At 42.2% G+C, this 21,359-nt stretch overlaps 1 protein-coding gene and 1 long non-coding RNA gene across 8 annotated transcripts in view; one reads left to right on the top strand and one right to left on the bottom strand.

The window, feature by feature from the left end:
- The window catches only part of AMMECR1 (AMMECR nuclear protein 1), an 85,503-nt gene extending 72,870 nt beyond the window's left edge, over positions 1-12,633 (bottom strand). For 3 of the 7 annotated variants that reach the window (XR_008735287.1, XR_008735288.1, XM_055727719.1), the window contains exon 1: positions 12,100-12,623. Coding sequence is in view for 4 of the 7 variants with exons in the window: in XM_055727719.1 (XP_055583694.1) it covers positions 12,100-12,560 (461 nt within the window). In the remaining 3 variants the exon portion in view is untranslated. Of the gene's footprint in view, positions 1-12,099 lie in introns of all 7 variants that reach the window. The other 4 variants (XR_008735289.1, XM_055727721.1, XM_055727720.1 and 1 more) reach the window with 4 other exon arrangements.
- A 46-nt stretch (positions 12,634-12,679) lies between these two features.
- On the top strand, positions 12,680-20,987 carry LOC129737436 (uncharacterized). The gene is made up of 3 exons (XR_008735290.1): positions 12,680-12,751; positions 13,247-13,405; positions 20,940-20,987. It is a non-coding gene; the product is annotated as an uncharacterized LOC129737436 (long non-coding RNA).
- Positions 20,988-21,359: the final 372 nt, after the last annotated feature.

Raw genomic sequence — 21,359 nt, 5'->3', positions numbered from 1 at the left:
ACATTATAGCCCCTGAAAGTATTTCAATCATTTCTGTATAGCATTCTGATCTATCTCCCAACTTTGCCTCATTAAAATTTCATTATAATCTACCTGTTGGTGGGGGGGTCAGTCGGAGAGAATTACTGATAAAAGACATCACTTCTAGCTCAAGGCATCCCAAACTGTAAGTCGCTGAAGACCAGAAAAATATTTGGGGAAGTATCATTATATGGTCACTGCTTGTACCTTCCTTGCCACCCTAACTTCTCTTTCTGCTTATCTCCATTTTCCAACATTCAACAAATCAAGGAATCTTGTTTCATTACAGAACCACAGTTTACTGGTTCTAACAGGGCAGTAAATGGGTAGTCATGCCCCCTTCTCAGTTCTAAAATGTCCATAAAAGAATGGTGTTCATGTGGCTGGGACAAACAGGATGCCTAGAGCAGAAACAATTATGCAGTATGATTTTTGGAAGGTCTTATCTTCAACTTATGGTAGCAGACTTTAAACTGTCTACACTACTCTCGGTGAAAGGATTCACTGATCAGCCTAAAAATATGAAGAAGGGCACTGTGACTAAGAGTACCTAAATGGAGAAAAACATCCTGGAAAAAAAAAAAATCACTGAAAATTCTGAGACTTAATTGAGAGGCAACAATAGCCTTTGAAGGATTCAAGCTAATATGAATACAACCATGATTCATTTCAGATATAATGAATAATAGTTAAAAAAACCCAAAACAAAACAAGGGAAAAAAAAAGAAAAAAGAGAAGTATATGCCTCCAAGTTGCCAATTTAGGCAAAAACATCCTGAGCCAAGTCTGGAGAGCTTCCTGGCAGGGCAACCCAGTCAAGGGAAAGAACAATTGCAACAGTAGCCAACTTCTCTTGCTACTAACCTAAAGAAAAGCAGTTGAGGTACCTCTTTTTTTTTCAGTAACAACACAAAGTAGAGAGGTTGAGGGTCTCATCCAGGTTTGTCCACCACAGTCAAATGCCCAGGAACAAAACAGAAGTCTTCCAACTCACTGCAGTGATTTATCCTTCCAGCCACACTTGCCTCCTCTAATAAACTTGCGTACAGACAAGTTGGACAGAACCCACAAAACCCTAGAAACACACAGAGGTCCAACGGCCAATCAATGTTTTTACGTAAGATTATCTTTTTCTTTTTAGACTAATCAAATCACTTAAAAAAATACAGGGCTTATCTGTGGAACCATCTGAAGGTTATTGATCTCTCTGCAACGTCCTCCTCAAGAAATTTCTGGCATCTCCAAAACCCGAAATTGTAGAGTCAAAATGCGAGAGATCACTTTTGATTGCTCATTCTCTCCTCCAGAACAATTTCCATTAAATATTCTACATAAAATGACAACCAAGAAAGTGTATTATGCTTATGTTGCCTAACTTTTGGTTGTATGCCTGTGATTCATACGTTTAGATGACTACTGCTCAGAGGAAGAGTAAATATCTCACATCTCCAGTTCGTAGCATATGGGCCTTTAAGATGAAACCGTATCATGTCTCAATGGCTTAGCACTTCTTGGGGATAAAAAGAACGATAATTTTTTTAAACTAAGACAAAATTTCAGTGAAAACATAAGAAACAGTCAGACCTATAGACTTCATAAATCAATCCATGAATTCTGACAGTCTCAAACAGGCTGCAAAGATTTACAGAAACCATACCACGAAGCATTCAGGCACAGCCCACTTACTTAGCAGGGACAAAAGTTTATTTCCAACCACTTCGCATAAAACATACTGTAGCAGCAGAATGCTCATCACCTTCTTCTATCTTCATCTATCCTGTCTAGTGTAACTACTTTCAGCTTATGACAAGTAAGACTCATCTGCTGCTGAGCACCACCGACACATTGAAAGGGGAAGAAAACACACTTAAGTTAGCAGAACAGTACAGGGTAGTAGGCAGGCTTTGAGTAGGTTATTCCAAGTCACTTACATATGTTAAAAAAACAACACCTTGAAATCCTCCAAAAGGAAAAAAAGGGGGGGGGGGGGGGGGGGCGGGGAGAAGAGAAAAAAGCAGCTGGCATCAGATAACCTGGAGCACAGATTTCGTGTTCTCCCAAAAAAGAGGCACTACTGGGAGCTCCTTTTTGCAGTGGTTTAGATTTCTACATTAAAAGGCCAAGCTGTTCAAGCAGAGCAAACCGCAATAACTCATCCTTGAGGTGAAAACAGACCACAATGGTAAGCATACACAGGAGTACTTGTCTCACTTGAATCTTTTCTCTGTGAAATAAAAGAAAGGTAATTTGTAATCTATTTATCTTTATAACCCTTTATTTTTAATGCTTGGTTTTATCCAGTGTTCCTTCCAAATGAACAGCACCAATCTTTATCTTCTTTCAACTTTTACACACAGCATTTTACAGGAATTCAGATATTATGGTGGCAAGTAACCCACATGAGATTTTTGTCACCTGCCTCTTCTCTATCTGTTTACTTTTCAGTTCCAGCTGAACTGAACCAGAGCCAGAATTATACTCTTATTTCTTCAGGAAGAGCGAGTCTAATCACTAGAATTTCACATTCTATCAGCATGTCAATAGGGATTAGTTTAAATATTACATTTTCACTTGGTTCTTCATAGTTCGGGTAACTGCTTGTACAACACTGTACCAAAAGAACTTTTGCCTTCTGTGGCTTGGCTGCAGTTTTTCATCCAGGCCAGTGACTTGCTGAAGTTTTGTTCCCCTCATGCTTAAGTGACACATCACTTGCAATTACTCACCTCCCTTCAGGGACTGCACCAGTCTTTGAAGAGGGCTTCTTTCCTCAGGACAACTACACCTTTTCTGTGGTTGGTTTGTTTTGTTGTTGTTTTGGGTTTTTTCGAACCACCTCCTCAGCCTCCAATACTCTCTCTGCAGAAAGACTACTTGGAGAAGGCCAGTGCAGTGCTTTTCTGACTGGCATTCAAACTGCTGAGGAGTTGAAAAAAAATGTTTTTCTCCTTATAAAGCTTATAAGGGACCTCTACCTAGCACGTCATCTTCCCTAAAAGTCAATCTTTTAGCACATTATTTATACTGAAAAGAACTGCCTTGCAACTTGTCATTTACTGGCAGCTGAACTTACCCTTGTGCTCACTCAGCGGGCAAGGAAAATAGTGTGACACCCAATCCTTATATTCTTAGTGTCACCTGGAAAAGGGGCTGGAAGCCACCAGATTTACTTAGTTGACCCATATTGTTGCCCATCAGTGGAGGACAACATGCTTTTTGCCACCTTTCTTAATTTACCTAAAACTCATGAACTCCAGAGTTTCATCCACACAATTCTTATCTCTGTGCAAAATGCCACATGGAAAACAAGGAAAGTGATTTAACTCTCTGGAAAGGATGAAGCAGAAGTAACTCTGATGCTGATTAGAAGAGGATTATGACAAGGATCCTTCCCTCCTTTCTCTTCTGTTTCAAGCATGGACTCCAAGCACCACCCAGTAAAGCAGGCAGTGTCACAGACGCTGGAACCCACCACGTGCCAGTGAAGCCTGGAGAGGAGACATCTTTTCTGGCACAGGGGCAAAGGGCAAATTACAGGAGTATGTCTATGGCTCATCTATTACAAACATCACAGCCCTAGGCAGGACCTTCCCAAAAATGCCACAGAGTTCAAGCTAATGGGAAGAAGGGCATAAAATGAGATTTTCTATGGCATTAAGTACTGTGAGAACTCATTCCCTGTAACACAGAAAGGCACGGAAGACATACATCTCTCTATATGGCTGCTGCCCCAGCGACCTTGCCACAACTCAGCAGAGCCGTTCTGCATTCCATAAGATGTCATTCTCACGAAATTAGCACTTTAATAACCCTAGCTGCAAGTATTCAGTCTGGCAAAGCAACATCCACATCCTCACAACAAGCACTGCCTTCCAGGAAGCTATCAAAGCCCAATTAGATCACAATAAATTTAAGGTATATCCTATAAGGCATAGAAACACATATGTTAGTCTGTTAGGGGGACAACACGAGTGAAGAGATGTGAAAAATGCAACGAGTAACTCACCAAATAAATGTTTATGGAAAATGGAGCAGGGGGGGCATCCCAATTAAAATGAAGCCCTTTACACCGATCCACTTTGCCAAGACTCTGGTTATGAAAATGAAGGGTTTTTTTAAAAGGTCATACAGGTAGCCCAGGAAAGATACCTGCTGTTGTTTACAGTGCTGGACTGAAAAACACCACAGCTTTTGGTTGGTCAGCATGTATCACAGCACTAATAAACAGTAAGGAAATCTAATTTAATCAGTCCAAGTTCAAATTACTAACTACATGCTATCTGAATACAGCACTAGGACCAACTTAATATCTACATTTCATCTTATAGCTACCCCTAACATGCTTTGCTATTAAAGATATGTTTTTGAGAATTTGTGAATTAACTGCAGTAGAGATGCCCCATTTTGTTATTCAAATGCAAATTTTGCAATGCTAAACTGAGTACCAATATAATACCCCACTCCATAGGAGTATAAACATCATAAGAAAGGTCAAGCATTTTCGTAATGCTTTACTAATGAGGGTCAGGGCCTGACTGGACTTGTTTTGGCCTCCAGCCTAGCAACAGTTTCTGTATTGGCCAAACTCTGACCAGTCTACTATTATTTCAAAAGAATTTGCATCTTTCCTGCCTTCCATAGAGACTCTTACCACAGAAACCACCAGCGCATGGCTCAAACAACTTCTGTGTTAGCATACCAGCACTTCTGAAGACAATAATTTGATGCTATGGAAAACCTGCAGTTAACTGTAAACAAGTACTTAATGTAAAAATAGACAGACCAGCACACTGAGCTTGCTCTATTAATTATGGCCTGAGTCTTGAGCAAACCAAAAACTATGGACGAGACAAATATATTTCATTCACTGACTGGTCACAGCCTAGATCTGTACACTAAGCGAACTGAGCCAGCCCAGTCTTCCAAGCTTTTATTTCCAGGTTGTATCTTAGTTGTCATTAGTAGTGACTACTCCCTATTTATCTGCAGATGAGTAGTTAAAAGGATGTTTAGGGCTTGCTGACAAAACTACCCATGCACTTAGATGACAATCCACTTGTTTAACAGATATGACCAAAAAATGCCAATGTTAGGTTCTCTTGTTTTAGCATTTGTTGCTAGACAACGTTACAGTTACAAAAGCGTCTCAAGGAACACCACATTTAACTCAACTGAAGAAGAGGCAGAGCTCTGCACTCTTTTAGTAACTCCAAGTAAAATATTTGCATTCTTAAACCATTAACTTCTCAACAATTTCTAGCAAAGAGTATTAAGAGTTAGATGTACTGGTGCAGTAATTCACATCCAGACCCAAAACCTATTTTTCCTCACAGGCAGACAGGTTAAATAGGAATATATAATGTCAAAAATAGTGTCAAAATCTGGAAATCTTTATCAGGAAGTTATCTTCAGTACAAGATAAAGTAAAAGAAAACGCACGACAAAAGATACAAATGTAAAAACAAAGCAGGCAATAAAAACAAATGACCAGACCGATGGCACAGGGATAGGTGGCTACTGACTCCTCCTCACTCCACAGGGTGTATGAGAACAATTAACTTGTGCAAAACTAATATTGTGGTGAATCAGAGCATTTATTGTAACTTTCTGGTGACTGCTTTTAGCTGAAGAAACAAAACCAGGGTCCATCCTTAAGACTGTCTATGACGCGATCTCCTGTACTAATAGAAACTACTTGGACATATGAACAGCTCACTAAAATGAGTTTGTGAAGGAAATATCCCTCAGATTACAGTTAACCAAATTTGGAGCTCATCATAGCAATGTTTTCTGCTTTCACTATCATACCAGAAGATTAACCTACTGGCAAAGGTAAGTTCTTTCTGTAGCCATGCAGCTTTACCCCTTGTCCTCCTCCGCTGTACCAAGATGCATTCACCAGTCCTGCTTTCAAATATGCTGGGAATTCCCTGCTGAGCACTGCCATTGTCAGCCAAAATACACACTTTCTACTGTACTGTATTTTAAAAATGTCTGCTGCAGAATGCCACTCTGAAAGAACCACACTTCATATGCCAACACTTAATATTCAACAGTTAAAGACCGTATTAGGTCAGAAGAAAATGATGAAGCTTCTACAAAACCACAACACACAAACCCCAGAATGAAGTCAGACAGACACACAGACATAAGAGGACACTTCCCTGTCTGTGTGCTTCATTGCTGTGTTTTTTTGTTTTGTTACTGGTGTTGATCTTTAGCCATGACCAAGCAATCATTATAGCTGTTGTGTAATGTTACTGAGCGTGACAATAAATACAAATTATTGCACAGAGTCTGCCACACAACAGTGTAAGTCTCCACTGCCATACAACTAAGTTCCACAGAGAAAAAAAAAAAAATTTCAAACTTCTGACATCAAGAATAATAATGTCAACAGCTACTGGTGAACTCTGAGTAGGGATTGTGGAGGAAGAATGTTGGTTTTTAAGACAATATGAAAAGTCATAGTTTGGTAAGCTTCCAGGCAAAGTTTCACAAAAATGTTTGTGAAGAAACATATACCAAGGCAAGCAAGGAGCCAAGCACAAGGCTCCAACTTTAAACCTTACAATAAGTTGTAAAGACTAAAACAGGAAGCTGGGCTGCAGCCAGGAAACAAGAAATTGAGAAAAGCATCTAATGCTGTGAACTTGCAGGCCGTAACACTTTTATTTACATGTATGTGTAAGCATATGTACACACCTACTGACAAAACTAATCTTTCTTCAATGCATCAGGCACCAATTTAACATTTTTTGGGGGGGAAAAAAAACAGCTTTGTGATTGCACAGGAAGATTTTAAATGAATTCAATCTAAATTACTAGCAAATCACCACTGCTGCCAACATAATATCAAGATAATAATTAAGGCAAAAAATGAGATGGCCAGTAACAAACTCTAGAACCATTTCTTTACTACAGGGTCAAGTTACACTCGGAGCAGAATCACAACTTCCCTTGAGAGTGTGAAAACTAATGGGCACCAGATCAGCTAGGTCCGCATTTTTAAACTATATAGAATTTAAATATCTCCAAACTTCACTAATGAAGAATTAAGGTAGCGTAGTACTGCCACTCCACATCCTTCTAGAATATGTAAACTGACACATCTTAGACCTGAAAAAACCCACAATGAAATCCAAAGGTCAGGCACATCAACACTGCAGCCTATCTGTACCTGTGTTCTGTAGCCAAATGCAGCAGTTGCTGCGAAGTACCACAAGCCAGCAATGAAGAAAGGAACTGATGCATTCCCAAGCTAAGTCTTTAGGTCAAGACTGGATATAACCTAGAAAATATTTTAATCCACAGGCCTTCAATCACAGAAGATGGCCAAGCCATACAGATTATTCCTGTGGCAAAGAACGTGGTCGACAGTAACGCTTCTGTCTGACGGCTGGAGCCTCCGCGCGTGCACAGGGCTGGCAGCCTGCGCAGGCACAGCGGGTCTGACGCTTCCCTAAAGCACCAGATCTACCACAGGCATGCAGATCAGCTACACACACCATTTAATGCCTCTGGCACCGTCCCCTGCTGCCAGATGAGGATATGAGCAAGCCATCATCTAGGCATTTGATGCAAGGAGCTTGTGGTAAACATCTTTCCCAAGAGCTCCTCAGCCAGATGGGAAGCAGGGCACAGGCCACATTAGTGATTCCAGCTGAAAAATCCTGTTCTTGGTTACCACGTACCAGATGACAGGGGCAGAACAAACTATTCCCCTTACAAATTGTGCCAAGTGTGAGTGGTCACCACTAAAATAATCCTGTTCACTAGCAGATGACCTTCAGGAAGGGACTATAAAGAAGCAAACAACTGGCAAATGAGTTAACCTGCTGAACTGCCATGCAATGTCTTCTCCGCAAAGGCATTGACATTAAAATCAAGTAGGCAAGCTGAAGAGCTCAAGGCACTGTGCAGGATCAAAAACTCAAAAGGGTGATTTCTGTGCACCAAGGGAAATCTTTATAGTGAGCAGACGATGTGAGGATCTTAAGAAAAAAAGTCGTCCTCATTCCCACAACAGTTTCAGCTGAACTCCTTTTTGCACGCTTACCCTTCCCATCCTGTCACAACGTCCTTGCACATGCTTGTAACTTCTACTCAAACACTTTTCCACTAGAAGAAACACAGTAGTGAGCAGCGAGAACCTTGAGCCCCTTCGCACTGGTGGGCAGCCCTTTTCCACTTCCACAATGGAAGGCAGGACATGATAATTGTTTCCACCAATCACGGAGGCACGGAAGCAAACCAGAAAGGAAATAAAGGGATGACAGTCATTTGTCAGAAAGGCAAGAAACACAGGAAAAAAGGCTACTTATTTTTCCTTCTCCCTAAATGAGCGGGGTAAAATGATTCTACAACTCTTCCTGCATTCCCTTACTATTTATTTCTATTTCCACTTCTAAAAAAACCTGCTTTTAATCAATTGCAGCCTTCCATAACTTCACTCATCAAACTGAGTTTCAAGAACAGTGTCTGAATGCCACTTTGTACAAGTGACAATTTTTGTCTGGGGCAGCAATTATCAAACTTTTTATCACCTTCCACAGCTCCAGGATAATTTTTACATTCCTCCCATGAGTGCCACCACACTGGTAGAAGCAAGGGGAAAGCACATGCCCTGCAGAACATACCCTATGAAGAAGGGAAGGGGTGGCTTAGAGACCAACTCAAAGCAAAGTGAAATTATAGGTAGAAGAAAGCTATACAATAAAATGTTGGCAGATCAATGGAAGCCTCTGGCTGGAAGCATTTGCTGAGCCTATTCTCACCAAGACACTGCTGGACAGATTCAGTATCTTCCAGCTATCTTCTTTCGACTCCACGATTCACTCTCCAACCCATCAGCTCCCTAGCAATACCCTTGACCAACACCCCACACCCTGCGCTGCGCACAGAGAGATGAAAATGCCAACTATTTCACCCATGTATGGGCTGTGCTAGAGTCCAAAACCTGCACCCTTTCAAAACAGGCATTTTGCCTCATTCCTACTAACTGCTTCAAATTTCCTTCCCTATGAGTCCTGCCGTGGTACTCATCTGGGCATCAAAGAGGTACAAAAATCCGGAGGTGTCACAAGCAGGTTTTGTTCAAAAGACAACACACCAGAACCGCTTGTCCAAGTGATTCAGCCACCTGCTTTTCTTTGATCATGCCCAATTTCATTGTTCAAAGACCTGCAAGGAATGAGTCATGCTTGTGTGAGGATACCTGCTTACAGGTCTTTCATCCTCCCTATAATTAATGTAATTTTAAAAAAAATATTTATAGAATTCACATACAAACTGTTATTTTAGACTACCACTCTTCGTGCACGTATTTCTGTCTATGGATAAAACCTCTGAAAGGATTCCACGCAGAAAGCTACAACGTATATTCACTGAAAAATGCCACTTCTCATTCAGTTTTTTTTGCTGTACAGGATAAAACTCATCTTCAAAGATCACATCATATCTTTGTGAGCTACCCAGTTATCGATAAGACTGCTTACAAATCTTTTATATGCTAGAAGTCATGCTGCCTCTGAACACTTAGCAGGAGCAATGTATTCACCGACCTAGAATTTTACATGTAATACCGAACAACTTTTTCAAAGTTGCTTCCCCAACTGCACAAACATAATCATCTCACAAGGCTGCTGCAAGCAGCAGTTCTGCCATCTGTCTGCTTATTCCTACCTCACACTTGTGCAGCACAAGTGTTTGTGAAGCCACGCAACCTAGAGGGAACTAATCTCTGTGAAAACTAACTAGGGAAAAAAATAAAATTATGATTAGCTCATTTCTCAATCTGTACAACTGTGCATGCTGGCCCAAGCACAGGAATAAGCAGAAATGATACCACTAATTGCAATGGCAGTGGCATTTTCAGAACACAGCAACTTTTTACCAGGTCTAGCGACTAAATCTGAAGAACACTTAGGCACACATGAATTTTAGAAAAATATAATTCATTTTACTTAATTTGCTATTGTGTTCTTGTTAAAGTAAGAAGTGGGAGAAGAAAAGGTGAAGCGTCTGCCAGTTACTAAGAGGAATCAAAGCACTTACTGGAAAACATTACAGTGGTGAGATCTTCACCCCTGCCTCAGTTTCCTCCACTAATAAAACAGAGACAGTAGCACTAATCTGTTCAACGAAACAGTCTATGAGACAATCAAAAAGCATAATAATAAGGTAATATTGTTAGAGAGGCACGGACAGAATTCAGCTCTCTTACAGCAATGAAAGAGTGAAATGGCACAAAGCTGATGCTGTAACCTATGGTGGTCAGGGCTGGAGAACAGATACAGGACAATGCAAAGCAAAATGGCTACTTAGAGCAGCAGCTCCTAAACAGTTGGTATCTACAAATGGACAGACGTGGATTTGCAAAAGACCTAGGTAAAGAGACTCACAGCGGAGTCTCCCTGCCCTCCTTTCATTATTGGCACTCTGATGTAATCACAGAGGAGTTATGAAGAGCATATAGGGAGGACTTGCTGGGGTGGCAGGTTAAGTAGGAATCCACAGAGCTGGGTTGTCATGACAGCAGCTGAAAGTATGTAAGAGATGTATAGATCCTGGGCATTCGAATAGCAAGGACTCCAGATCAGATCATTAATATATTACATTAAACACTGAGAATCATCCATCACATTTCATTAACGAAACATGGACTGCATGATAACCATTTGCATTGGTGAGGGTGCACGAGGGACTGGGACATATACCAAAAAAAAAAATATCTGTATTCAGTAAGTACCAATAAAGTATGGGTTCTCACGGATTTGATAGTCATGCTATACGTAACAGGAAACAAGTGACATGCGTTCTTGGTGGACCAACACATTCGAGTGTCAGCTAAAGCTTGGAAGCTCACCACATGAGCTCCGTCTCATTCAAAAGCAAAGTAAAACAGCGGAAACTTAATTTCAACAACTCCTGACGTTCACTTTGCATTCAAACAGACGGGGAGCACACAACAACTCGGTAACTCATCCCAGCTGAGGAAGGAATTTCCTCTCAGAGAGAAGTTACTCCCTGGAGTGCCTGAGCTCCGTCTGCAGCAGCGCAGCTCCAAGGTGCAGGCAGGCTGCAGGTGCCGGCACACCGGGCAGCGCTGTCACAGCGGGTCACTGCTGCAGGTGGCAGGGCACGGGGCTCCAGACAAACGCTGAAGAGTGGCCAGGGATGGGAGAGGAGCAGGCCCTTGGTGGAAGCTCTTGCGAAGAGGCTTGGGAGGCAAAGGGGGATGGGAGTAACAGGTGTTTGGACATGACCTGTTCGAAACTCTGGGAGTCTGATGGTGGTGGGTTACTCGGGGATGCCCAGCGCTGGGTGATCTCCGGGGTCGTTACAAAGCAAGGGCTCTGCGCAGTCCGAGACCCAAGTGGCATTACGAGTGCCCGGCTCGGGGCCCGAGCGGCACCCCAGCGCTCACAGATGCGGGGCTGGCACGAAGGTCCCACACCGGGAACTCACCACCCCGCGCTGGGGAAGCGGAGGCCCGTGCTCGTGCAGAACACACGGCCAGGGAGCGGCTGCCTAGCGCAGGGTCCCGGCAAGGGCTGCGGGCGAAACGGGCACGGAGCGGTCTCCCCCGGCGCCGCTGAACCCGAACCAGCGGCAGGCAGCGGGCACTGACGGCCGGGCGCCGCCGCCGGGGCAGCCGAGCCCGGCCCGCCGCGCTCGCACAAAGGCGGGTCCCGCGGGGCGTGAGGCAGCGGGGCGGGGAGAGGCCACCGGCCGGTCCCGCGCCCGACGGGCCGAGCGGGGCCGGCAGGGGCTAACAGCGCGCCCGGGCGGCGCGGAGCCTCCCGAGGCGAGGCGAAGCGAGCCGGGGCGGGAGGGCTGCGCGGCCCACGGGGCACGCCGGGGAGCGCGGGGGCGCCCGCGGGCCAGGCCCCGGGACAGGCGGGCCGCGCGGGGCCAGGCGAGGACAGGGGCCGGGCGGCGGGGAAGGTGCCGGGCGAGGAGGCGGGCGCCGGCGGGGCGGCCGGCCGGGGGAAGCCGGGCGGGACGGGCGCACACGAGGCGCACACGAGGGCGGGCCGGGCCGGCGGGCCGGGGCACGGGGACGGCGATACTCACTAGGGGTCGTTGGTGAAGCGGGGGCTCCGCGGGGGCTGGTAGCCGTACAGGTGACAGTAGAGCACATCGAAGCAGAAGCAGCACATCTCGGCCGACACCACCATCTTCCTGCAGCCGGGCCCGCCGGAGCCGGCGCCGGGGGAGGAGAGCAGCGAGGCGGCCGGCGGGGAGAGGCCGGCGGGGCCCCCGCCGCAGCTGGGCGGCAGCGGCGGGGAGAGGGCGCAGCCGGCGGCGCCCCCCGCCAGCCCCCCGAGGCCGTTGAGGCGGGGGCCCCCTGGCGGGGGCAGCGCCCCCGGCTCGCCCCCCGCCGCCGCCGCCCCGCCGCAGTGGGAGCCGCTGCCGCCGCCTCCCGGGCCGGCCGAGCCCGAGGGAGGGGAACTGGAGAGTTTCTGCTTCTTCACCCCGCAGCAACCCGCCGCCATCTTGGAGCCGTCTCCCCCCACGCAGCGCTTCCGACCCATGGCGGGGGGGCCGGCCGGCCGGCCGGGGGACGTGCGGCGGCCCGCTCCGCCTCCTGCCGGGCCCGCTCCGCCTGCAACGGGGAGGGGGCGGGAGGGAGGCGGCGGGAAAGGGGGAAGAATGAATGAGGAGCAGGAGGGAGAGGAAGATGGAGGGGGGGGAGACACAGAGAGAGCTGCGTTAGAGCGACCCGGTGAGTGGCCCCGGCTGGCGGGGCCGGGGCCGAGGGGGCAGCGCGGCCCGCAGGTGTGGCGCCCGCGGCGGGGCCTGGCGGCCTTTCCCCTCCCCTCCACACGCCGAGCCGCCCCTCTCGCCTTCCCCCCGTGCTTTTCTCCTCCTTCTGCCGGGGAAGTGGAGCAACTCCACCCCGCGTGCTATATATAAAAAAAAAAAAAATTAAAAAAAATAAACCCGCAAAACCAAGCTCTGCAGGAGCTGCACGGCAGAAGCAAAGCCCCTGAGATGGTTAAAAACACCCCGCTAAATAATTCAAGTGACCTGAGATGCCTTTCTCTTGGGAAGAGAAGGGGGGGAAGAGAAGCAAGGGGCTGTGTTGGAGTCGGCAGGCTGGGAGCCTGCAGAGTGCCTGGATGCACCTATTAAACATGCCGTTGCGATGGCTAAATCCATGGGCTTCATCTATTTTTTTTTATTAGTAGTAGTTGTTTTGTTTTTTTTAAAATTACAGCTTTGGCAGTGACTTCACCTCCACTAAGTAGCGGCTCAGATCACAGGCCCTCAGCTACAGGGCAAGCAACTGTCACCCTGTGGGACCACAGCCCTCAGTGCTGGCTGCCCAGGCTTCCTCATGGCCAGACCCCTTGGCAAGGCGAGTCCTGAGGGAAAAGTGAGTTGCTGCAGTGCTCCAGACATCTAAAATTAAGCTTACTAAACTACCAGGGTGGGAGGGGAAATGTGTTTTATATTAGCCTCACATATAGATAGACATCTCAATTTATGGAGAGGCTTGCAAATGGCCGTAAAGTACTTCAAAAGCTGTGTGTATGTATATATAGAAAATAACACCTCGCCTGTCAGTGTTATGCAGCCATGTCTGGCATTGGATGTAACAGCTGTTTAACATAGAATAGCAACACTACAATATCAAGGAAGACAAGGGAGCGAGGACTGCCACATAGTTAAGAGAATATCTTAAGTTTAGAGAGAGAGAGACAGTCATTAGCCAAGCTAAAATGCAGGCCACAGAAAGTTTTTCACAAAACGACTTAGTCACAAACTACTTAGAGACTCAGTTTTAAATTTGTTGTTGGAAATGGTTTCTCCAGTATCCTTATGCTCTTAATTTTGTCTGAATCTTAAATTATTGTGGAGTTGAAGAGAAAATCCCTGGTTATTAGAGCTCTAATACTAATGGGTTAAAAAGCCCTTTGAGGGTTTCTGTCCAGATACCCTAAACTTCTCTTGCTTTGAGTGAATCATAGCCTGAGGTGAAACAGCTGCAGGGAATAACAGCAAACAGAAAGGAGAAGAATTAGATGGTGTAAAGTGGTCTTTTCCATTTTTAAATGTAATGTTTATGTTTGGAGCTGGAGAATACTTGAGAAAGGAACTTAGTTCCCCTTTCTCCAACAACTTTGTTTCAGAACAAAGACAGTGTTTTCCACTTAAGGGATTCATTTGTTTAAAATCAGTTAGCAGTGACACCTTCTGTTGCTTTTGGGGAAATAGTTTCTCCAGGTATTGGATTCTGGCTTTTTCTAATTATTTTTTTTTACCATCCGACGTTATTTAACACCAACAATTACAGAAGTATCAAGTAATTACAAAGGCTTTTGATACAGACACAAATATGAATCATTCACTTTACTGCGGCAGGTAAATGTAAGGTTCAGTGTAGGTCTCAGAGCTAGGACTGACATCCTTGTGCAGTACTGAGACTACCGGTAGTGCACAGCGATTGCTTTTGGATTAAATATTGTATTGCAAGGGTCCCTGAATAAAAGGGTAAATTAAATATATTACTTATTAAAAACACCTTACATTTTCCACCTCTGCAGATGTTCTTTGCTGTATTTGCCTATAGTTGTGCTCCTATTTTACCTCAGTGCGATGTAACGTATACCAAATCTCTCTTTTGTAGAGACAACAGCAAATACATGAACAGAACTGTGGAAATTACTGTTTAGTGGACTCATGAGGACACAATTGTATTTTTGTCAGTATCTCAAAGCAGAGAGAACTGCAGGCTCACAAAACATTTTTCATGGCTCAATGGCAAATTTCCATTTATATGTGAAGAGTTTATTCTTTGAATAAGTCAGCTTCTGTTAACTGCAACATCTGTTCCATTGGTCCTTTGGTTCAGTTAAGTCTCAAGGACCTTTACGCTTCTTATTACAAGGAACCCTGAATATGTACAGTTCCTTCATGTATATAGTAGTTCTATAATTTGCTAACTTTAGGAGATGTTCTCCTGTTGCTTGATGATTATGTTGTGCCTCATATGCAGTCAAATGGACTGAGTGAACTCAGTATAAAAAACTCTTTTAGCACAGTACGAATGGAGTCAGTATGGTAGTGCAATTAGATCACTTTAATTTAGGTGTGATGTAGCTCTCCTTTATGACTCCAGCTGTTTACCACTATTGCTCACCTCATGTTCCAAAGCCCCAGTGATTTTAGAATTGTCACTTGTTACAAGTGGGAGATTAAAATTAATTTTTTAATTAAAAATCATAACCTGTGATTCTTGAAAAGAGCTGTTAGTGAAATGATGATAAGAAAAATAGAATTATTTGCAGAAAGATATTTCTCAGTGATCCAAAGCTGCTCTGAAGACTCGCCCTTCTCAAACAAAAACATTAGAATGGCTAGTATCTGGGGGAAATTGTATCCTAAGGCATGATCCAATTCCTTTTGAATCCAAGGTAAAATTTGCACTGACTGTAGTAGAAGTCAGGTTAGTCTCAAGTAGGCCAAAAGATGATCTGTGTTCTCAGTATCTTACAATCTAATTGCAAGTCAAGAGCAACCAGAACAAGGAAACACTGAGCCAAAACTGGGCTGCAGCAGTAAGCAGGAGTGATATAATCCTTGCCTTATTAGTATCAATTCTTTTAATAGGCACTGTGACAGGTGAGGGATTTAAAAGGGTGCTTAAAATAGCATGTTTAGGCTGTGGTTCCATGTGCATTTCTGCAGTAGTGGTAATGTTGGTTTAAGCAGCTCTACCTCAGCTAATTGTTCTCTTTCCTGTCCCACCCATTCTGTTGTGTTCATGCAGCTGTTTGTGCAGATGTGAGGCAGAAGATCAAGCTGAAAAACAATTATTATTTTCCCTCGATTATTTTTCAGCCAAGTCAGTTCTGCAGTCTGGTGTATCAAAGGGCTGCACAAAAAGCTGTGTTGGCCTATTGGGGTGGCAATAAAAATTTGAGAATTAATAGCCTTGGGTAGCTTAAACAGTACTGGTGAAAAAAGAGAAGACGCAGCCTGAAGTGGCATTGCACACATTTATGGGGAAACTGTCAGAAATCCCCTAAGTGTTTGAATTTAAAATAATAGGTGAAGAAAACCAGTTGAGGGAAGTTATGAAAGATAAAGGGCTGTGAAAGTGAAGGGAAGTAGTTTATGCTTGAGACTGTAGAAAAGTCAGAGCTAGGAAATGGAAGAAAGGGAAACAGAGAGCCCTATTTTCAAAATACATCATTTTCCACTTTCTTAGAACTAAAGGAAACATTGTACCACAGTTAATTCTGTAAAAACCAAACTCCAAAAATTGAGTGGTGTAAACAACAAGCATCTCTATGAAGTTGTTAGTTATTATTCTAGTTAGTTATTATTCTAGAGAAGAGTATGTACTTAAATCTCCCAAAATTCAAAGGTTAAATTCTGTCTTTGTATCTTCCCATCATAATGATCTTTTTCAGATGGGCCTGCCATAAAACTGGAAGGTTTACGTGCTGAAAATTCCTTTGCTCTGAGGAGTTCCCACCCATTGTGGAGATAGTCTAGACAACTCTTCCCCTGCCCTGAAGCCTACAAGGCATTATGGGTGTAGCTGGGAAGAAAGTGGGTTTGCCTATATTATTTTCTCACTTTATTCCCAAACTGGTCTATCATATTCTTAAGGCTCATGTGAATTTTCCTCAGTATATTCTGCTTAGAAAGAATAGTCACTGTTCTTTAGTATGCTCCCTGTCTTAGCTGTCCCCAGGAGAAATTAGATGCAGCTCTGAATCTAGGCCAGAAAGTGTGCACAAAATTCAATAAAGTTAATGAAAGTAAACTTGCACATGTCTGAGAACAGTAATTGTTCCTACCAGTTAGAGGCCATATCCTGCTATTGTTCCATATATCAAGCCCCTATTGAAGTCTCTTCTAAAAAATCTTGTACAAAAAGTCATCTCAGGATGTGATACCAGCCAGCAGACAAAAGGTCCTCACATGTTGTTTTACTGGAATCCTGTCCCTGTTTCATATTTTGAGCTATGTTATAGTTTCACCATACTGTGAATCCAATCTGTGTTATTTTAAAATTAACATTGTTTTACAGACATTTTTCACTCTTACGCAAATTTAGGGTTTGGTCCTGTTAAACCATCTGTGTGTGAAGCTTGCACTGCAAAACTGGGCAACGGGTTGTTAAAAAAAAACCCCACAACACACAACAAAACACCCAAAACAAACAAAAAAAGCCCCCACCAAACAAACCCCTCGAAACAAACAAACAAGAAAACCAAAAAGCCGCCATGCATTCTAAAATACCATTTGTCAAGCTAAATATCTATGACTGGACATTTTTCTAACTAGATATAAAAACATTAAATGTGTCAACAGAGTCAGAAAAGGTATTTTGTTAAAAACCTAAGGATCAAAGAATTTGCAATAAATGAAAGGTGAGACTAGTAGTAACTTTTTAATGGAATTCTTTTAACATAATTCTGTGAGCTGGAATGTTCCTCAAATATTATGTTAATGCAATATCTTATCCTTTTAAAATGTGTTTTCCCTTTGTACAGTGATAAAAGATGTGGCTTACATAGTTATAGTCTCAATATAAATTCACCATGGTTTCATTGAGGTCAGTGGAGCTACAGTGATTTATGCTAGCTGATATATTAATAATAAGCCTTAGGACATATTTTTTGACATGGCTGCTTGTAGTTGGTCTCCTTCACAAAATGTTTTCCACTCGTGTAGAGCAACCATATGTATTAATAGCATTTCTCATTCTTGAAGAGTCTAAAGTACTAGCTGTAAAAGTTTTAAGCTAATAAATTTATACCAATATATAGGTAGACAGGTTTATCCAGTGCAATCATGCAGCCACCCTTAATGAAACCTAGCAACAATCTAATAGGACACAACAATTGAGGTGTATTAGGAAAATGTAGTCATTAATTTTAAATGAATTAGTAAATTTAACATTAAATTAGAATGCAACTGTGGAGAATTAAAATCTGATCAGGACACCAAGATCACATGCCTGTTTATTTCTAAGAATTGCACTAGATCTTTAACCATCCCAAGTGGTCAGCACTTGATTTTGTATCTCATCCAAAAACACAAAACCAAAACTTTCATATAAATTTAGTTAATGCAAGGAGCAGAAATTTCAGAAAAGAGTGGAATGTAAGCAATGTTAATTGATTAGGATGACAGAAATGCTCCCATGATGAGCGTTAATTTTGATCTTCCATTTGATGTAAGACTCTATTGAGCTTCCTCTTTTAGATATTATTTAGTTTTCTTGTGAAATGATTTAATTTCTTCTGGCTGTTGCTTTTGCTATCTTTTTGCACCGTTATCTAACTTTTAGTGTAAATGAATTCCACCTCAATTCCTCTAACGGCCAGTTCTTAGCTTAGGTTCATGCTCCCTTGCTCTGGTATTTAGCATTGAAGCTGTCATCTCTATATACCTTTCAGAGAAATGAGATACACTGTTCTTTTTCTCCAAAGACTGAAGAACTTTTTTTCTTTAATCTTTGTGAGCAGCAAAAAATCAGTGAATCCTTCTGCTTGCCCTTTACCATTCTCGCTTCTACAAAAGAACCTGTTAATCTTACAGTGGCCAAGAACTGCTTCCAGTGTTCCATGTGGAAACATCAAATCACTTTATATTGGGTATCTCTAGTCACGTCTCATGAAATATTTTGTCTATTGTTTTGAAAGAATGTTCATTAGCTCCAGTAGACTATTGCAGCTTATAAAAATATGTATGTCAGTTGTAAGTATTTCTCCTTCTTCAGTATTGTAACATTATTTTTGCATGTATTTTTTTCCTTTTTCCCTGTAAGTATTAGCATTCTTTATATTCCATGCCCAAATTACTTAACCTTGTATCTTCTAGTGTTTCTGATCTGTGTATGTCACCTTGAATGTCATGTCGATCCTCCTTCCTCTGACTAGGTTTATAAAATCACCATTTATGTCACTTTGGTGCACTTATCTTTTTCTGCCCAAAAAAACCCCTGACAAATGCCAGTGTTTTGCCATAAAGGTGCTGGTGCTTCAGTGCGATCAACTTTTAACTGCTAAAAGCACTAAATACATTGTCTTAAAAGAGGCTAGAGGTATAAATAGAATGTTAATTAATAGCAGATGTTACCCTTTGTGGCAAAAAGCCATCAAGGCTTCAGCAAAACCTTTCTCATTGCAGTTGTTACTTTCATCATTGGCAATTTGTGAGTGCAGCTTCAGTAAGGCTGATCCTTGTGGCACTTCAGAGTCACCTCTCACCCTCACCCCATCTGTTTTCATGAATTCGGTCCTGCAGATTCTTCTGGTTTGTTTTTTTTCTTTTGAGTGTGGTAGCAAATGCCAAACAGTTCATGTACACTGCATCCATAACTCTTTCTTGTATCCTCGTGGCTTTAGAGGAGAGTAGCAAGCCTGAACCCCAAGTCCTGCAAGCTTCTGAATAAAGTAGAATCTGTGGGAAGTGGTAGCGTTCAGTACCTCGCTTATTCATAGCTACTTATTCATTAGTTGTGTTGCTTCCCTTCTGTAGAATTAATGTTCTCCAGCATAATATTTTCTAATGTACTTTCTATTGCAAATCATCAATTCTGCTTTCAGACATGTATAAATCAAATTAGTCCCATGAAGTCAAATAGAATTTCACCGTTACAGAATGATGAGTTCAAAACAAGGCCTTTTAAACCATTAGGTTCCCTTGTAAATTGACGAATTATTTGTCTGTTCCTAGGTCTCCTGAGCTATCCTCTGCTTTCAAGGAAAGTGGTATTTATATATATGCATCCATGCACGCACAAATTCCATTAAACAAAACTGAATGTCTTCTCATTCTTATCTCCCACATTTGTGTTCTCCCTCTAGGGAAGTGCCTTCAGGCTGCCTGCTGGAGGTGATAATTTTTGTCACAGTAATGTATAAAATAAATACCTTGCATTCATTTTGAATAAAAAACAGCTGATAAACATGCAAGCTTCAACAAAGTTTCACCCATTTCATGGCATAGTAGTGTTAGCCCTCTTCTGCACTCTTCCTTTCATTCACAGTTTCTGATATTCCTATTTTCACGTTATGTAACTCCGTCCCTCCTATCTGACACTGCAGCAATTAAAGACTGATGTTTTAACATGCTCATTACTTAAAATAAAGTAAAAAGTATTTTAAAATGTAAAGTAAATAGTATTTCTTCAACTACAAAAGAAGTCATAGTGTTCAGGAAGCACTGTTCCTTATTATGTTTTTCTGCTAACCGTTACAAAACATGAAGTTACAATCTTTAGCATATTGAAGTATCTGTGATCACCAAGACTCGCATCTGAGCTTTGGTTTGCATGCTTTTCTCAATCGTTTATTCATAGTTAATATTCTAATAATCTACTGACTGCCAGAGATTGCACAGAGGTAATATATTTTGATTTAAACACTGTACATTTGATTTGAGGAAATGACCATTTCCATGCAGAAAAAAGTAACTGAGATAATCTTTAACACTAAAAGCATACCCTTCTGTTACTTCAACTGAAAAAAAGAATTCCTTTGCTTGTGTATTTTATAGTAAAACTATACATATATTAATCTAGTGGTTCCAATTATAAGTGGGATTCTGGATTTGTTACCATTTCCCTTGAAAATGCATCTTTATAATAATTAATTCATTTTGGTTAGCATTTCTAAGGAGCATTTCAAGACTGGAACAGTCACTTTGACATACTTGAGAGGAAGTGTAGCACCGCATGTCAGATCTAAGGAATTGTTGCTGAAATATTTCAGGGCTATCATTTCATAGGGTAAGTCCTTACAGTAGTTTAGGGATTTAGAATAAATTTGGAAATAATTTCATAAAAACCCTTGTATATTTAACTTTCTGGAAAAACAAAACAAAACAAATCAAAGTCTGAATTCTCTGTTTTTCTACTGCTTAGTTTGTGTTTGTTTTCACAGGTCAAAGTTCCACTGTCCAGTGTCATCACATTCAAATCCTGCAGTGACCTGTAAGTATATCACCTCTAAATTTTCTACTGCAATAGGACAGCTGCATGAAAACTGTTGTGATCACCTCACGAATACTGAAAATGTGTCTTTAATTGAACTATCATTAGGCATTATATATTGGGGTACATTTTGTCCTGTTATGTTAAATGCGTGTAGTTCAAGCATGTATGCTTATAGTATTTTTTAGTACTAGCTCATTGTAATCTCATTCATTGCATTTTAAATGAAAGACTCACAGCTTATCAAATCGACTTGTAACTGTTTCTAAAGGTACCCTTACTTTTAACCTAGTTCTTTACCTGGTTAAATCAGAACTGAAAGTTGCCAAAGAAAAATAGTACATTTGCCCTTTGATGAACAATTATCAAG

This window comes from Falco cherrug, chromosome 15, assembly GCF_023634085.1.
Source record: "Falco cherrug isolate bFalChe1 chromosome 15, bFalChe1.pri, whole genome shotgun sequence".
NCBI lineage: Eukaryota > Metazoa > Chordata > Aves > Falconiformes > Falconidae > Falco > Falco cherrug.
This window is presented reverse-complemented; position numbering and strand designations above follow the sequence as displayed.